General features: G+C 43.1%; 1 protein-coding gene across 1 annotated transcript in view; it reads left to right on the top strand.

Moving 5' to 3' along the window:
* KDM3A (lysine demethylase 3A) overlaps positions 1-16,198 on the top strand; it is a 48,784-nt gene extending 32,586 nt beyond the window's left edge. Inside the window, exons 16-27 of the mRNA XM_089692302.1 lie at positions 417-544; positions 620-782; positions 936-1,105; positions 2,791-3,027; positions 6,301-6,472; positions 6,582-6,672; positions 8,303-8,433; positions 9,482-9,601; positions 9,695-9,834; positions 11,915-12,091; positions 12,197-12,331; positions 15,351-16,198. Of these exons, the coding sequence (XP_089548428.1) occupies positions 417-544; positions 620-782; positions 936-1,105; positions 2,791-3,027; positions 6,301-6,472; positions 6,582-6,672; positions 8,303-8,433; positions 9,482-9,601; positions 9,695-9,834; positions 11,915-12,091; positions 12,197-12,331; positions 15,351-15,431 (1,745 nt within the window). The 3' untranslated portion in view covers positions 15,432-16,198. The remainder of the gene's footprint in view (positions 1-416; positions 545-619; positions 783-935; positions 1,106-2,790; positions 3,028-6,300; positions 6,473-6,581; positions 6,673-8,302; positions 8,434-9,481; positions 9,602-9,694; positions 9,835-11,914; positions 12,092-12,196; positions 12,332-15,350) is intronic.
* Positions 16,199-17,396: the final 1,198 nt, after the last annotated feature.

Below are 17,396 nucleotides of genomic sequence, written 5' to 3'. Positions count from 1 at the left end.
GTGCTGGCGCCTCCCAGCCCTTTTAAGGGTTCCAGAAGCCGGGAGATGGAGCTGGGTTTTAAGGTCATGTGACCATCGTGATTCGCTGTCACGGCGGTCACATGATCAGGAAAGGTCCAGATCGAAAGAGGAGATTGGGACCTTTCCGTGAGTACCGAATGTGTGTGTTGGGAACGCGCAGGGCACGCACTCTGAGTACATGGTTTTTTTGGGGTTTTTTTTTTCAATAGACCGCAAATGTGCGGCCGCTCAGCGTCTAGGCCGAGATGCCTGGAGGCCGCACATTTGTGTTCGGCTGGCGCCAAGAGGTTAAAGCCGCTTCCTGAACAGAAATGCAGACTTTGCACTGTAGTGACTTAAGTCATGGTAGTCCATAATCCCTGTAATTGGTGAGCATTGTTTTTTTTGTCTTTCAGCACTGTATGATGTGGGTGATGTGGTTCACTCTGTCAGAGGAAAGTGGGGAATCAAGTCAAACTGCCCGTGTTCCAATAGGAACCAAAAGCCTTTACCTAAACCAACTGTGAAAGAAGAGGTGAAACAGGTATGCAGTCCTCCATTTGTTACGTGCATTATTTCTGCTTTCAGCCCTTACTTACCACTGTGTATGTAATTGCAGAGTTCCAGCACTGAAACCACAAATGGAACCTTACCTGAGCAAAGTAAGCCTTCCACACAAGATGCTTTACCCCCTAGTAGTAAACCGCCTTCATCTTCAAGTTCTGGTCCTTTAAGTTGGCTGACAAACCTTCCCAACACAAATGTCAACAAGGAAAACAAAGGTAGGTTGTGGAACTGGTTCTCTTTGCTGTTTCATCTTTTGACCTAGGGCGGTACATGTGTAATTTGTCAGTGTGCACAAGGAACAAACAAATCTTGATTTTAGGCTTTACATGCTTGGCTCTACTTGTTAACAAGTGCTTTGTTTCCTACAGATAACCCATTCACATCTACAGTGAAGACAGAAAGTAAAACACTACCCTCATTTGCTAGTTTTGGGAAGCCAGCTGCCTCTCTGCAGCCATTTAGCAGCTCCATTCTCTCCCCTATGAGCAGTAATAGCTCTGGCTTTTTACGGAATCTCCTCAATTCTTCCACAGTCAAGGTAAGGGCCTGTGGGTTTTTGTTTTTTTTTTTTTTGTTTTGTTTTTTTCCAGGTAAATTGTTCTCGCGTGCAGATCTAATAGATGTTTGGGTTAGAGATAGTAAATACTGGAGGCTAGGTCTGCCACAGAGTTCAAGATGCTTAGTGCTGTCCCTTTAAATTCTTGTTTCAGGTGGGGCAGCCAGATATTTACAAGTCATGCTTCTGGTTTGAGGTTTGTTTATAGCAGTGGGTCTGTCTTTAACTGCTTATGGTCCGCCTGCCTGCCATGTACTGCGGACGGGCAGCATGTGCAGGCAAAGCAGCGTACTTGTACGTCGCTGCCTGCTTCCGGGTTTAGGGCGGACAGGAGTCAGCAAGTCCCGGCCGGAACCTGCTGATCAGCTGTGTGCAATCACAGCCCAGTGTCCTGTGTTGACAATCAACACAGAGCTCTGTACAGAGAAAACGATCTGTTCGTAAAATCAGCACATAATACACATTGTTAGGTACACATTTAACCCCTTGATTGCTGTAGATGTTAACCCCTTCCCAGCTAATATTACAGTGACAATTTATAGTATTAGCACTGATCACTGTATTAGTGTCACTGGTGATGTCAGTGGCAGTCAGCGTCAAATCACAGTCCCATTATAATTCTCTGATTACTGCCATTAGCAGCTTAAAAAAAGTCATATATAAAATGTCAAGGATTGTAGACGCTATAACTGTCACATAAACCAAACACTTTAATGAGATTGATTTATTTTTTTTAACAGACGTAGCAGAATAAATTTTGGGCTAAATGTGTAAAGAAATTTAGATTTTTTTTTTTTTTTTTTTAATTGGGATATGTTTTATAGCAAAAAGTAAATATTTGTGTTAGTTTTTTGTGGGTTTCTTTTTTACCCAATATTGTTGGTCTTTTTTTCATTATATCGCAAAAAAAAAAAAAATAAAGCCTAGTGGTGAAAAATACCACCAAAAGAAGCTGTATTTATATTACCGGTTAAAGTAGCAAGGTGCCGAATAGCAAAATATGGCCTGATCATGAGGATAAAACCTTTCGGAGCTGAAGTGGTTAATGAATCAATAGGGCACATATCTTTGCCAAATTTTATTTTTTTTTTTCAATCAGGAATGCCATGCTTTGCCCATGCAGTGGAAAGTAACAGTCACCTATCTGCCCCCATACCCAGCAGTATATACTGGCATTTCCTTTGCTTCCTTACCACTCTGCTCAATGTATTTGAAGTGAAATAAAATGTTGGCCTTTCTTGGTATGGAATACCTTTTTAACTTGCTCCTCAGAGGTGACCGCGTCAGTGATTCGCCCAGCTTGATCATGTGGGGGGCAGAGAGTCCCCAGTCCTGTGCAATCTGACAAGTCAGCTTGGAGATTATCTGGGTCCTTCATCTCCTGATAGATGAACAGAGCATTGGGGTGCACACCTGATCAAGCTATGTTGTTGGTCTTTACATTTTGGAGCGTGAAAATGTTTTCATGTCTGGAAAGAGTTTGTGCCCTCTTTAATTCACATATAGATTGTATCATATCACATTATTACATCTATTAGGCACCATTGGCTTACTTCTGACCACTTTTGTAGTTCTGTGTGTTTTTAATCATTTTGTATAGACATTTGATTTTGTGAACATGGGTCTGTATTCTTCTGCCTTACTTGGAAATATGTTCTGTTCTGTAGCAAGAAAGCAGTGAGAAGAGCACTCCGAAGCTCCTCGATGACATCTTTGCATCATTGGTACAAACAAAACCCATGACCGATCCCGTCAGAAAGCCACAAGGGCTTGCGGTCCAACCAAGCCTCATGGGATTCAATACACCACACTATTGGTTGTGCGACAACAGATTGCTCTGTCTGCAAGATCCCAGCAATAAAAGCAACTGGAACGTATTCAGGGAGTGCTGGAAACAGGGTCAGGTGAGTGTTCTATCTTCATGGCTTTAGATCAGTGCAGTCATACTTGTGCCCTTCACTGCTTTTTTGCTAGTGTTTTACTGTTCTGTGGCTTTTTTTGAGGGGGCGGGTTTAATAGTTTGTAGTTTTTGATATTGGATTTTACTTTTCTCTTACATGATGCCTAGTAGCTGAACAATTTGAAGTTTCGAGAAGAAAGGAGAATAAGGAGGATATTAAGAGACTTTAGACAGTTTGCTGGGTGCACCAAAGATGGTGTTTGGCATCGGAGTTGGGGGAGATTTAAGCAGGCAAAACACTGGTCGAATTTTGAAATTCTTTTAAAAATTTTAGTTCGAATTTTGCACCATGAGTGAGCCACAGAAACTGATGTTTTTTGTTCGACCATCGAATTTGAGTGATCGGGCATGTTGGAATTTTTTTTTTTTAAAAAAACTTAAATTTCTAATCAATAATGGGAGAATCATGTGAAAAATATAATCGAAACAGAAACAAGCATGAGCTGTGACATGGAAAGAAAAGAAAATTCTTGGCCTCAAATCCTTTTCTGTAGCAATTGAAATTGAAGGCTTGGTGGTTCGAACTTCGAAATCAATGGTGGCACCATCGAATTATAAAACGCACAAAATTTCAGATATTCTAAAGAAAATTTGTTTGGTATTCGACCCATGTATAGCCTGCCATCTTCAGTGCCGGGTGCCCATTGCGCATGTGCGAGTAGCGCTGCTCTTCCTGAATGGCCCGTCGTCTTCTGGGACCTGTCACGTGTCCCACAAGACTACGGGGAGGGAGGGTAGGAGGACAACTTGCACTTTCAATCGCCTAGGCCAGTGGTCGGCAAGCCGCGGCTCGCGAGCCACATGCGGCTCTTTACACACTTTAATGCGGCTCTTCTGTGTGCCGGGCGCCCGCACCCCTCCCTCCTCTCGGGCGGCCGCCCCAAAAGTCAGGACTCTGCAGCTAGCCCAGCAATGGGCAAACTACGGCCCGCGGGCCGTATACGGCCCGGCGAACCTTTTAATCCGGCCCGCGGAGCGTGGCAAACATTGGCTGTCAGGATGTAGGCGGGGCAGCGTGACGAACTCCTCCCCTCTCACAGTCCGCCCTGAAGACCGGAACGGCGCGGGAACACGGCGAGAGGAACGCGCTGAGCAAAGGTAAGTGAATTGACACAATATGGGGAATGAATTACTATAGGGGGGATGAATTACTATAGGGGGGATGAATTACTATAGGGGGGATGAATTACTATATGGGGGATGAATTTTCAGTTTTAAAAATGTGGCTCTCAAAATAAATTTCAGTCGTGGTTTTGGCGAGATTTGGCTCAGTTGAAAAAAAAGGTTGCCCACCACTGGCCTAGGCGATCACGGAAGTGGGAGCAGGTACCTGTCAATTTTGGGTACCCCACTCCGTGTCTTACCCCTAGCTCCCCGAAGGTGCCAATCCTTAATGGGGAGCGAGGGACCAGTCTTTAAAAGCGGAACTTCCCCATTTGGGTGGAACTCCGCTTTAAGGTTTAAAAAAATGTTTAGGCTTAAAAGGACTTTAAATCTTGTTTGTGAAACTGGTTGAGGAAAAAGCTCTGACCGCTCACAGCAGCCAATTAGATGCAAATGGTCATCATGTTGGCTGCAGGGGCGGACTGACCATTTGGAAACTCGGGAACTGCCCGAGGGCCCGGGGTCAGTAGGGGGCCCCATGAGATGCCCCTGGTACCTTTTTCATAGACTTTTTTTGAATTTGGGCTAGGACCCAGGGGCTCCATGATCCCCTATTGCCTGGGGGCCCCATGAGTTGTCAGTCCGCCCCTGGTTGGCTATGGAAGGATTCAGACTGAAAGCTCTAACTTTTTTGAGTGGCCTGTAAGGAACAAACTTTGTAACCACCATGCACAAGAGAATGAATAAAAATAGGCTGCTGCTATTTTCCTGGTTTCTTGCATCTGTCCATCAATGACTGTGTGATGTCTATAGAGTTCAGTGAGGCTTGCAGGCAGCCTAAGGCTATGGCTACACAGGTGATTAGAACCTGCCGAGAAAGTGAACCGCTTGTTGGGAGACCTTCTGAATTTCAGCACACTAAATTCAATGTAATGCTAATGATACAATTGTCAAGAAGTAGTAAATGTCTATTGGTAGAATAAAAGATTTAATCATTTAGCTCTAGACGCCTCAATTTGCTTGCATTGAAGTTTTGAGAATATATGCTTCAGACACTTGAGCTTAATCTGCCCCATCCCTTCTTTATTCATAGAAACAGGAATAGGAGCACACAGTTTAACCGCTACCCGCCCGCCATATAGTCCAATGACGGGCGCAAGGAGGTTCTCTCGTTCTGGGAGGATGTCATATGACGTCCTCCCATTCTCACCGCGCATGCGCGGCTCCGAGAGCGCGTGGTGATCGGCGGTGCACTGTGTCCCTCGGACACAGCGGATCACCAATCCACGGAAAGAGCCGAAGATGCCGGCTCGGTCATGTGATCAGCTGTGTCCAGTCACAGCTGATAGCATGTAAACCGGGAAATTCCGGTTATCTGCATTTCACTCCTCACGAGCTGTCACGCTGACAGCTCGTGAGGAGAGCCGGTAATCACCATTTCTCGGAGGGGACATGTACACAGATGATCAGTGTGCCCTGATGATCTGTGTAGCCTCAGCAGTGCCACCTGTCGGTGTCCATCAGTGCCAGCTCTCAGTGCTCATCCATGCCATCAATGCCACATAGTGCCTACCAGTGCACATCAATGCCACATATCAGTGCCCATCTGAGCTGCATTTCAGTGTCCCCCATCAGTGCCAGTCAGTGCCACCTAGTAATGCTAATGAGTGCCACCTATCAGTGCGCTTCAGTGCTTGTCGGTGCTGCCTATCAGTGCCAGTCAGTGCCATATATCAGTGCTGCCTTTCAGTGCCCATCAGTGATGCCTGTTAATGCCCATCAGTGCCACCTATCAGTGTCCATCACTGCAGCCTGGTTTTTGGTTTAAGAAAAAATAAAAAACCCAGAGGTGATTAAATACCACCAAAATAAAGCTCTGTCACAAAAAAAAATTAAAATTTCATATGGGTACAGTGTTACATGACCGCGCAATTGTCATTCAAAGTGTGACAGCGCTGAAAGCTGGAAATTGGCCTGGGCAGGAAGGGGGTAGAAGTGCCTTGTAGACTAGTGGTTAATATACGCCAAAAACCCTTTTACCTTCAGTGACCAATCATGCTTCTCTTCATCAAAACATTTATTTATTTTTTTTCAATATTGTTTTCACTTCCAGCCTGTGATGGTATCTGGGGTCCACAATAAATTGAACATTGACCTGTGGAGGCCGGAGTCTTTCAGGATAGAGTTTGGTGAGCAAGAAGCCGACCTGGTGAACTGCAGAACCAACGACATCATCACAGGAGCTACCGTTGGCGACTTCTGGGACGGCTTTGAAGATATATCCAGTATGTAGGATTGTGTCACTAGCAATTTAGAACATAGTGTTGTCAACAAATCATTTGATTGGATTTTTAGTTATAACAGTCTGTTGGTATTCATTTTTTTTATTTACAGAACGCCTTAAAAATGATCAGGGGGACCCAATGGTGCTGAAGTTAAAAGATTGGCCTCCCGGTGAAGATTTCAGAGATATGATGCCCTCTCGGTAGGTTATTCGGTATTCTGCTGTTTCCCCTTTTGTAGCCTTGCCAGTCTTAATGGAAGTGGAGGCTGAATTACCATGGGAGAGCTGTCTACAGTGGATGATTTCCTCCAACAATGGACAATTTTATCCATTTATGGCCTGACTATGAGAACCAGTCAGGTTATATGAATCCAAAGGAATATATCAATAATAGAAATCAGTAGTGTGTGTGGTTTTTTTGTTTTTTTTTTTTACTATGGCTTGAAGTGTAGTTCCAGCAGGATAAATATTATACAGGATTTATATAGCGCCAACAGTTTGCTCAGCACTTTACAATATAATGGTAGACAATACGGTTCAATACAATTGGAATAGGAGGGCCCTGCTCCTCGGAGCTTACAATCTAGGATAATCATAACTATATCTGGTCCTGTTATTGCCCCAGATAGGGGCAGCAGTGGGGGAGAGGAGAGACAAAGACAATGGTTGGGCCTTTGAAAACTATAGATCTCTAGGCATAACCAGCCATTAGAGTGGTTTCTCCTCCTCCTTGCAGCCGCCGCTGGCTGAAACGGGGCAATTGTGATTGGACTGGAGCAGCCTGAAAGTAGGTAAGTATACACCTTTCTTGCATAGGTGTTAGGTGAGGGGAAGGGACAGTTTTAAGAGTAGTTTATTTATTCCAGAATTCCACTTTAATCCATAATTGATAACTCGATATACTTAAAGTTAGAGACTTTCACGGCTATGTTTTGGGGTGCAGTCTTTTGTGTTCACCAGCAAATAACCTCTTCACATTTTATCAGTTAAAGTGGTTGTAAACCTCTGACATGAAATCTAAACAAAGCAAATCCCTCTATACAGTGTACTTGCTTCAATCCAGGGCACTAAGTGTCATTTCTATCTGCTGCTTCTGCTATCAGCATGAGTCACCTCCTGACAAGTTTTCCTGACACCAAGAGGAAACAAAAAAGGGGAGGGAGCTCCAGCACACAGTCTTTGATTGACAGCCTCAGATCTGTTCCTGTGTGCTAAGTGGAAGTGTCCCTTCCCTCCATTCAGCTGTCCTCACTGAGCTGTGCAGAGTGTAACTTCAGCTCCCCACCCCCTGTTTTCTGAAAGCTCTGCAAAGCTGTATAAATTGTACAGGCAGAAATTGTGTAGGATTTGTTTCAGCTCTTATCACCTGAGGCCAGTCACTTCACTGGATATATATAAGGGTTTAAATTCACTGAAAGTTAATTTACTCATTCTAGGCTGGCATACTCATATTCCAATTTTAAGTACCACCACTTTTGCTGTGTCTTGCAAGACCACATGACAGCAGTATTCTGTCCAAGTTAGATTTGCAGATTTGACACAAGCACAGAGCAGCTGACATTCGGTAATACTAAACACACTCTATATGTGTATATAAGAAATGTTAGAAAAAAGCTGGGCGAGATCTGTATTCAAGTTCAGCTACAGTGACTGAGCAGAAAGTCCTAATATGCATGTTTTACAATACAGCCCTATAGTCCATTAAGTGAAGATCAGTGTAACACAGAAAATTTCAATATGGCTGGCTGCTCAAAGCGGTTTGTGTTTTTTTTTTGTTTTTTATAAATACCTTCATCTGTATGGTTAATGTTAAGTTGGACATTTCTTGCAGGTTTGATGATCTCATGAATAACATCCCACTGCCCGAATACACTAGAAGGGAAGGCAAGCTGAATCTTGCTTCTCGGCTTCCAACATACTTTGTGCGTCCTGATCTTGGACCCAAAATGTACAATGCTTATGGTAAGATTTCTCTTGTTCCTGTGTCCATTACAGTGGTTAGTATACAAATCGGGGAAAGTAGACTGCTCTGTTTCAGTAACTTGCTGAGTTAAATGCTTTTTTTTTTTTCTGGGATTACTGTGGTCTTTCTGTTAACACAAAGTATACCACGGTACAAGGTCTGTCAAGCTTGCGTAAAAACTGTTCATACAGTTTTTTTGTTTTTTTTTTTTAAAGTAGATGTTTTACCTTCTCTTATTTCTAATTGTTAAATGATAAAGGCCACACATATTTTAGAATCCAGTAGTTTTGCATGGAAATGAACTCTGGTGCCGAAAATTAAAATTCAAAATGTACTTGGCCGAAAACCGAAATGCGCAATTTTTAAAAATTAATATATATTGGAAAAAAATACACCGATTTAAAAAAAAAAAAAAACAAAAAAAAAAACAATATATACCCACATTTTTTTGTAAAATATGAAAGGATGTTACTGCGAGTAAATAGATACCCAACATGTCACGCTTTAAAATTGTGCACGCTCGTGGAATGGCGTGAAACTGCGGTACTTAAAAAATCTCCATGGGTGATGATTTACAAATGTCTACAGGTTAGCAGTGTAAAGTTACAGAGGAGGTCTAGTGTGATAATTATTGCTCTTGCTCCGTCGTTTGTGGCGATACCTCACCATTCACATACGTGGGCATGGCCTACGTATGTGTACACTGCTATGTGCGAGCACGGTGGGACACGAGCACTTTAAAAAAAAAAAAATTTAAATGTATTTGTTTTAGGGGTTTTTTTTTTTGTTTTGTTTTTTTTTCACTGTTCCTTTAAAATAAATTTTAATCGCTTTTATTCTTATCACAAGAAATGCATGCATCCCCTGTGATAGAAATAATTAGTGGCATGTTCTCTTTATGGAGAGATATGGGGTCAATAAGGGGGGGGGGGTTCTTGTAGTCAGATCAAGGTATAATTTGATCTGCGATATCCTGTGGATAACTCTTATGTGAGCATTACCTCTTTCACTGCTTGGATATAATAGCGCCTATGTACTTTTCAATAGGTTTAATTACACCAGAGGACCGAAAGTTTGGGACAACCAACCTTCACCTTGATGTGTCTGACGCTGCCAATGTTATGGTGTATGTAGGAATCCCGCAGGATGAGGGTGATCAGGAGCAAGGTAGGCTGATTTTTTTTTTTTTTTTCATCTGATGGTTTTGGAAGCATTTTAGAGCTGAATACAAACGATCAGTATTGATTCCTTATGCAACAGAAGTGCTGAGGACTGTCCAAGATGGAGATGCTGATGAACTGACCATTAAGCGCTTTGTGGAGTTCAAAGAGAAGCCCGGAGCCTTGTGGCACATCTATGCAGCAAAGGACACTGAGAAGATCAGGCAGTTCTTAAAAAAGGTAATTTCCTTATTACAGAAGGCGTTTTTGGTGGACGGATGTGTAAAGCTGCTGTAATACCCAATTCCATACTACAACCCAAACACAAAGGGGAGAAATATGAAGGATGCTGTTACTGGTTTTTGGGTAATAACTTTGTCCCAAGGTCCGTGTGATATTAGAACCGTAAAATAACCAATTTGATTTAGAGGAGGCAGCAGCTTTTACGTCAGCTTGCTGTCCCATTCTGCAGCCCGGTGTCTAATAGTCATACCTTCCCACAATGCAGTAGACAGTACCTGAGCAGCCAATTGCAAGGCCAGATTCTTTTCACATTAAAGAAGGTTGCCTAAAGTGGTCTCTATACAGCCAACCTATTGCTTAGCCCAGTATGGGCAAAATGTACCTTAAGTGTGGGTGTTTAACTATACTAAGCTGTCTGCGCCGGCAGCATGATGGGGAGATGAACCTCTGCTGAGGTCTGATGTATACCTTCCTCTGCTCTCTCACAATGGCTTGGCTGGAATACTGAGGTTCAACTCTTCAGAGTGATGCCGGTTAGTACAATGAACCCTTCTCAATGGCCATATATGTGGCAGCACAGATATGATCCTTATTCCACCCTGCCACATGTGTTACTGCTTTTATATTGGGAGTGCACTCAGCCCTGTGACCATGTCGTCATCAACATTTGTTGTTCACAGTGATGATCAGGAGTTGGTAGAGACAGGCTCCTAATCACTGTGACAGCCAATCACAAGCGACAATTCAGGAAGCCAATAAAACTCCTGTAGCATTAAAATTTCTTCAAAGGACTGTCAGTGTTAAATGCCAATACATAGTGATTAAAGCAAAAGAAAAAAAAAACCTGATCCTCTTATGCTGTCTGAGTTAAGACAAAAAAAAAAGAATTTATATGTGGAATGATGTGTAAAGCTACTCTAAAACGCAATTAAGTTCTAGAACTTAGTGTTGCTAAACCCACAACAGTACAATCAGTCTGTAGATGCAGTAAAGCATGCTTGTTATACTCACTGTGGATCCTAAGGGGTTAATCCTCTGCATTGTGCAAAAAGGCAGTTTGATCCTGACTTCTGTGATCCTCCCCTTCTTCCAGTGTCCACCTCTTATCTCCTGATAAGACATATGTGGAGACACTCTACACATGCTCAGTGCGGTGTATATTGCTAGAGATGGTTTTTTTTTCCCTTGGAAGAGTGCATGTGATCAGTACAGGCCCAATCAGTACTGTCCATACAGAATCATGGTTCTGCATCCTCCTAGAGCAAAATGAAAACTCCTACAAGCTTTAACATGTGCTCTGCTGAACACTGATAGTCACAAGACTGCCATATACTACTGTTGAATACCTTTTCTCATCCGTTTAGATTTATTAAAATAATTGCATTTCCATGTTGTGTGTACTGTTGGAGACCAGATATAGTGAATGCAGGGTCCGGGGAGACCAAATATAGTGAATGCAGGGTCCGGGGAGATGGGATGTAGTGGGTGCGGGGTCCGGGGAGACCAGATATAGTGAGTGCGGGGTCCGGGGAGACGGGATGTAGTGGGTGCGGGGTCCGGGGAGACGGGATGTAGTGGGTGCGGGGTCCGGGGAGACGGGATGTAGTGGGTGCGGGGTCCGGGGAGACGGGATGTAGTGGGTGCGGGGTCCCGGGGAGACGGGACGTAGTGGGTGCGGGGTCCCGGGGAGACGGGACGTAGTGGGTGCGGGGTCCGAGGAGACGGGACGTAGTGGGTGCGGGGTCCGGGGAGACGGGACGTAGTGGGTGCGGAGTCCGGGGAGACGGGACGTAGTGGGTGCGGGGTCCGGGGAGACGGGACGTAGTGGGTGCGGGGTCCGGGGAGACGGGACGTAGTGGGTGCGGGGTCCGGGGAGACGGGACGTAGTGGGTGCGGGGAAGGCGGGACGTAGTGGGTGCGGGGAAGGCGGGACGTAGTGGGTGCCGGGAAGGCGGGACGTAGTGGGTGCGGGGTCGGGGGTTTAGGAACACTTTAAAATTAGGCTTTGATTGGTTTTCATACCCAGCTAAAAAAAAAAAATACAATGTTAAGTTGATATTATGTGCTGTTTCTAAAGGTGGCAGAGGAGCAGGGCCAGGAGAACCCCCCAGATCACGATCCAATCCACGATCAGAGCTGGTACCTAGACAGCATTCTGAGGAAGAGGCTTCTGCAGGAACATGGGGTTCAGGGCTGGGCAATTGTACAGTTCCTGGGAGATGTAGTCTTCATTCCAGCTGGAGCCCCTCATCAGGTAATTTCATCTTTTGCTGGCCCTGCTGTCCTTGCCTGTGAAATGCTGACATCTGAAGAGATGTTGGGTTTGTTTTATGGTTTCATTCATTTTCTCCGATTTCAGGTGCACAACTTGTACAGCTGTATAAAGGTTGCAGAAGACTTTGTATCCCCGGAGCACGTTAAGCACTGTTTCTGGCTGACTCAGGAATTCCGCTATCTTTCCCATACACATACAAACCACGAGGACAAGCTACAGGTATGAGAGGCTTTCCGATTTTCTTCTTTGGGGTATTTGTAGGGTGGTTTTCACTTCTCAAAATGTAACTGGTGGTGGCATACTCCCCATATTCCAGCTGGTACTTTTTAGGGCAGTTTGTTCAAATTTTTAAAATGCTCATTTTGAACATTATTGGTGTAAGTCACGAAGGAGGTCTGTACCTCAAGGATGAAAAGACAAAAGTGATGTGCTGTTGTGTGTTTGTGACCTCTTCTGTCCACTTGACAGTTGAAATTCCTTTCTGATTAGCTCCTGCTTGAATCGCTTGGCCAACATCCATTTTTAGGATTTATTTATGTGAATTATTACAAAGTCACTGATGCAGCTTTGTCGCTGTTGCTTTAAGAAAAAAAACCTTCCCATCATAGCAATTTTTTATTCCAATTTATTTTAACCCCCTGGGATTAGGATCCTTATTTTCAAAAATGCAGTCCAATGAAATCCAAAAATGTTAAATGTTTAAAGCTTTGTGAATTGAGGTTTTTATCATCTTTATGTACCAGCAACATAGTTCAAATGTTGTGATGACGACAAGTTGCAGAATAAAATATGTACATTGAGAGAAATTATTCATTAAAACTAGAGCAGACAGAATCTGGAGCAGGTATGCATGACAACCAATCGGTGTATTCTGATTTTCAAGGCTGAAACTTGTTATACTTGCCATCTCTCTGTAGGAAGAGATACCTCACCAGGGTCTCCTTGGCTCCTTTCGGGTGCCAGTCTTCAGGCCTCTTCATTGGATGTGCATGAGCACAAGTCAGTCATCCTGACACACTTTGAGACTGTGCTGGTGATGTCATTTGAGTTGTTGGTGTGGTGTTTTGTTTGTTTGTGTGTGTTTTTGTTTTGGTTTTTTTTATGCTTTTAGTTCTGATTTACTGGAACAAGCTAAAGCTAGAAGCTGGTTGCCATGCACAGTTGCTGCAGATCCTGTCTGCCCAGTGATGTCTATAAAATGTATAGAGAATGTAGACCTAACAGAGGAAGTTAATCAAACATGATGTGTATTGTAAGCAGAATACTACCATAAGAAGACCTTGTTTGCTCCAAACCACAGTACATGTATCACTAGTAATAGCTGCATGGTGAACAGCTGCTCCTGATGTGCTTACTCACCATTAGCTGTCACTTCTTGAACCTACAATTATATCTGAGTATGTAGGAGTGATGGTTTATAGAGGTGTTTTTAGTTTTTGTGCTATACATGTTTGTTTTAGACATTTCTAATGTAATTCAAATGTCTTGGGTACCACGGAAGTTGAAACTAAAACCCAAGTTAAGGGATTAGTTCATCCCTTAGCAAAAAATAATACATGCAAATTTTTTTGCAGGTAAAATGTGCATTTTACTATTGTTTTGTGTTAGGAGCTTGGAAAGCATTGCACCCAGGGATCAGCAGTTTGCTGGTGCCATGCAGGACTCCTGCAGACTGTCAGTGTAGCTGTCTGCTGGTACATCATACAGGTAGGCAGTTTTACGCTGACCGGAAGAATACATGAACTACCACAGTGCTCAACAATGCCGTGATACTTCTTTGAGCACTACAAGCCAACAGCCACAAAGGATTTTGGTACTTGTAGTTCATTGATTCACAGGGATCAGTGATGCGGCTGTGTGTGCGGAGCCATGCTCTTTGAATTGTGGCAGCGAGTATGGGGAGAAGATCCCATCTCCCCATATTCGCTGGATCAGGGTGCTGCAGGGAAAGTTAGTTCACTTAGTGACGCTGTTTAACCTCCTTAGCGGTATTCCCGAGTGTAGCTCGGGGTAGAATTTCTATACCAAGAACGGTAACCCCGAGCTACACTCGGGCTTACCATGCAGCATTCTCTGGGGGTCCCTGCAGCACTTACCTTGTCCTTCGCTCCCACGATGTGTCCCCTGCAGCGTCCCCGTCCATCTCCTCCGGTGGATGCCGGCATCTGACTTCCGTGTTCCGGTCCCTGTGACGTCGGAACGTTCGGGCGGCGGAACCGGCGGAAAATTTGAAATTTTTAAAAAATGACATTTTTGCTGTCATTGCTTTTTCACTGCATTTCACATACATTTTGTCCCTACTGCTTTGTCCTGCGCCCTGCCTGCATTTTGACTGTTCTTTCTGCCTGGAAACTTAGAAAAGTCTATGGCGGCCAAAAAGCGTCCCTTTACGTCAAAAGCGGTTTTAGACTGGCTAGAGAACAGCGATAGTAAATCAGGACCACTTGCAGAATTGAGTGATAATGATTTGTGGGGAAATTCGTCATCAGACACTGAAAACGATTTTGCGACTTTGCTCAGCGATGTGCAAATTTGCCTCTGTATTTCAAATTTCAGTGTTTTTGGTTTGATTATATTATTGAATTAAATTTATTATTATATTATTATTTTTTATGATTATTTATTAAATTATAATTTATGATTTCGTGTTTCAAGTTTTATCATATCTGGAATGTTTACTAGACTCTTGTTCGGACAGATTTCAGTGAGTTATTCCTAAAAATTACAGCCTACAATAAAAAACTACATATTTCCATGCAAAATAATGGTACCGCTTTCAGCACAAAAAATCGGAAAGAATCATACCGCCGAGGAGGTTAAAAAAAAAAAAAAAAAAACAAGCAGCATTAATATTATCTTCCCTTTCTTCAGTCTTCACTGTGTAAGTTTTGGCCTTCAGCAGAATCCTCAAATTTCACATAAGTCGAGGTGATCCGAGGTGATCCATGGTCCCCATTGGGCGCTGTGATTCTGTCTGTCACCACCTAAGGAACTGTCTGATGTGAAGATTCTGCCATAGGCCTATCCAGGGCAATTGAACAGAACAGATCATGTGGTAGGACAGGCTATTGTGTTGCGTTTTTTTTTTTTTTTTTTTTTTCTTTCCTCCCCCATTGGGAGGCCCTGGGATTTGGGTGTACCTGGGAGGGTTCAGAAACTGGTCAAAGTACCTCTAGATATTTTATTGATGATTAAAAATATACTTCTGTATTTGAATGTAAATTCTTTGCATGTGCAGGTGAAGAACGTCATCTACCACGCTGTGAAAGATGCGGTGGCAATACTGAAGGCAAACGAAGCCAGTCTTGGGAAGGTGTAACACCTCGGGCCTCCATACTGTACATCGGGTGGACTTCTGTGGCAGCTGACCTATGCCTGTCTATAGTTCTATGAAGCTTACCTCGTTGCAGGACGGGCTTCACGGAAGTGTTTACAATCCCTGGAAAAGTTTTGGCGATTGCAAAACAGACACACACTAGTTAACGGTTCCGCTTTTTGGAGTTGCAATGTCTTACTGCCGATAAGAACACTTCTCAGAGGTGTGCGACCAGAAGACCTACAAGTCGGAAAACCAAAACACTTTTTTTAGACTGTACAAAATATACCTCTGGTTTTTGGAGTTGCTCCAAAGACGCCATGTAAATTTGATTTAAATATCTTTTTTGTTTTCCTCCCTTTAATATTTTGCGGGCTTATAGGGAAGTTACTTATAGATGGGGTTTTTTGTTTTTATTTTTCCTCAAGTTTTTTAAATGAATACTATTGTAGCCATGATGCTCTGCTAGAATGCGTGTTCTAAGTAAAATGTAAATAAGCAGGCTCTTATAATTTTACATTGATTTAGAACTAGCACTGATGTGCCTGGATTTGTGTATTGCATTGATTTAGACATATTTTTGTTCAAATGTATTACTTTAATTTAATTAACATTTCCTTTTGGCTTATTTACTTTGACCATTCAGAAGAGGAGGGGTGGGGAAAAGGGCAAGCGACCTGGTCAGTTAACGGGTCATGGAGTACATTGTAATTTTTTTATTACTGCAGTACTTTCAAACAAGGAAAATAAAACCGTTATTTGTGTTCGTATTCTGTCGTTTTTGCTTTATTTTTTCTTTACTTTTGTATTTGTTTTACTGTTCCATTAGGTTTTACCTGTTCAAATATCTAAAGGTAAACGGTACATGGTGGAGGGAGGAATAATCTATGCTTCCTCTGGTCACATGATCCGTGCCAAGGCATTGATAACATTTCTAAAGGGGCTGGAGGGAGTGATCGACCAGAACTGGCTTGGCAGCAGAAAGGACCAAATTCCATTGCTGATGCAGTGCAGGAAGGGTAAAAAAAAAAAAAGCTATACTGCATTTTTTTCATTTGAAGTTGCGCTCAAAGCAACCTTCTTTTTTTTTTTTTTCTTTTCCATTCATTGAGTGACACAGCCTATATTTTTAGATCATAATGCTTACAATCTACAGATTCAGCTCTGTCCTTTTAACCCCTTTATGCCGGCTGCACGCAAATGTGCGGCCTCCCGGCGTCTGGGCCTAGACGCCAAGCGGCCGCACATTTGCGTTCATGTAAGAAAAACCAAATGTGCTGAGAGCGCGCGCCCTGCGCACTCCCAGCACACATGTCCGGTACTCACGGAATGGTCCCGGTCTGCTCTTTCGATTGGGACCTTTCCCGATCATGTGACCGCTGTGACGACGCGTTACGGCGGTCACATGATCCCTGAATCACACCCCTCCCGGCTTCTGAAATTCTTAAAGGGCAGGAAGGCGCCGATAGGAAGGAGTTAATGAACTCAATTTTTACGATGAGTACAAAAATCCCATTTTTGCAGAGAAAGAAGTGTGAACTCCTTGGAAGATTTACCCAACTTTCTTTCCTAGTGATACATCAAGAGGGGATGTAGTTTTTGTCTAATGCATGGTTCCCTTTTATCGGGATTCTGTATTTCATTTTCTTTTCTAATTTGGTGAAAAGGAAAATTGAAAATCTGAATAAAGATTAAAAAAAAAAAAAAAAAAAAAGAATGTAAGGAGAAATCTCACAAAAACAGCATTTAAAACCTTTAACCAGAGATGGGGAAGTAGGCATTTAGATGGGTTTTTGTCTAGTACACCCTTCCTGTTTCCTGGTCATTGGGACAGAAAAGCTCAAAGCAGAAGAACTTAAAGCAGAACTCCAGGTTTACACAGGACACACATTTAATGTTGCTAGCTATCCATTGAGGAACATAGAATAGTCTGACATGTCTTGTCAATACAGCTCCCTACAGTAGGTG

This window comes from Staurois parvus, unplaced genomic scaffold (assembly GCF_062004578.1).
Source record: "Staurois parvus isolate SC_StPar_1 unplaced genomic scaffold, SC_StPar_1.0 ptg000581l, whole genome shotgun sequence".
Lineage (NCBI taxonomy): Eukaryota > Metazoa > Chordata > Amphibia > Anura > Ranidae > Staurois > Staurois parvus.
Note: the sequence above shows the minus strand (reverse complement) of the source record. Positions and strands in the feature narration are given on the sequence as shown.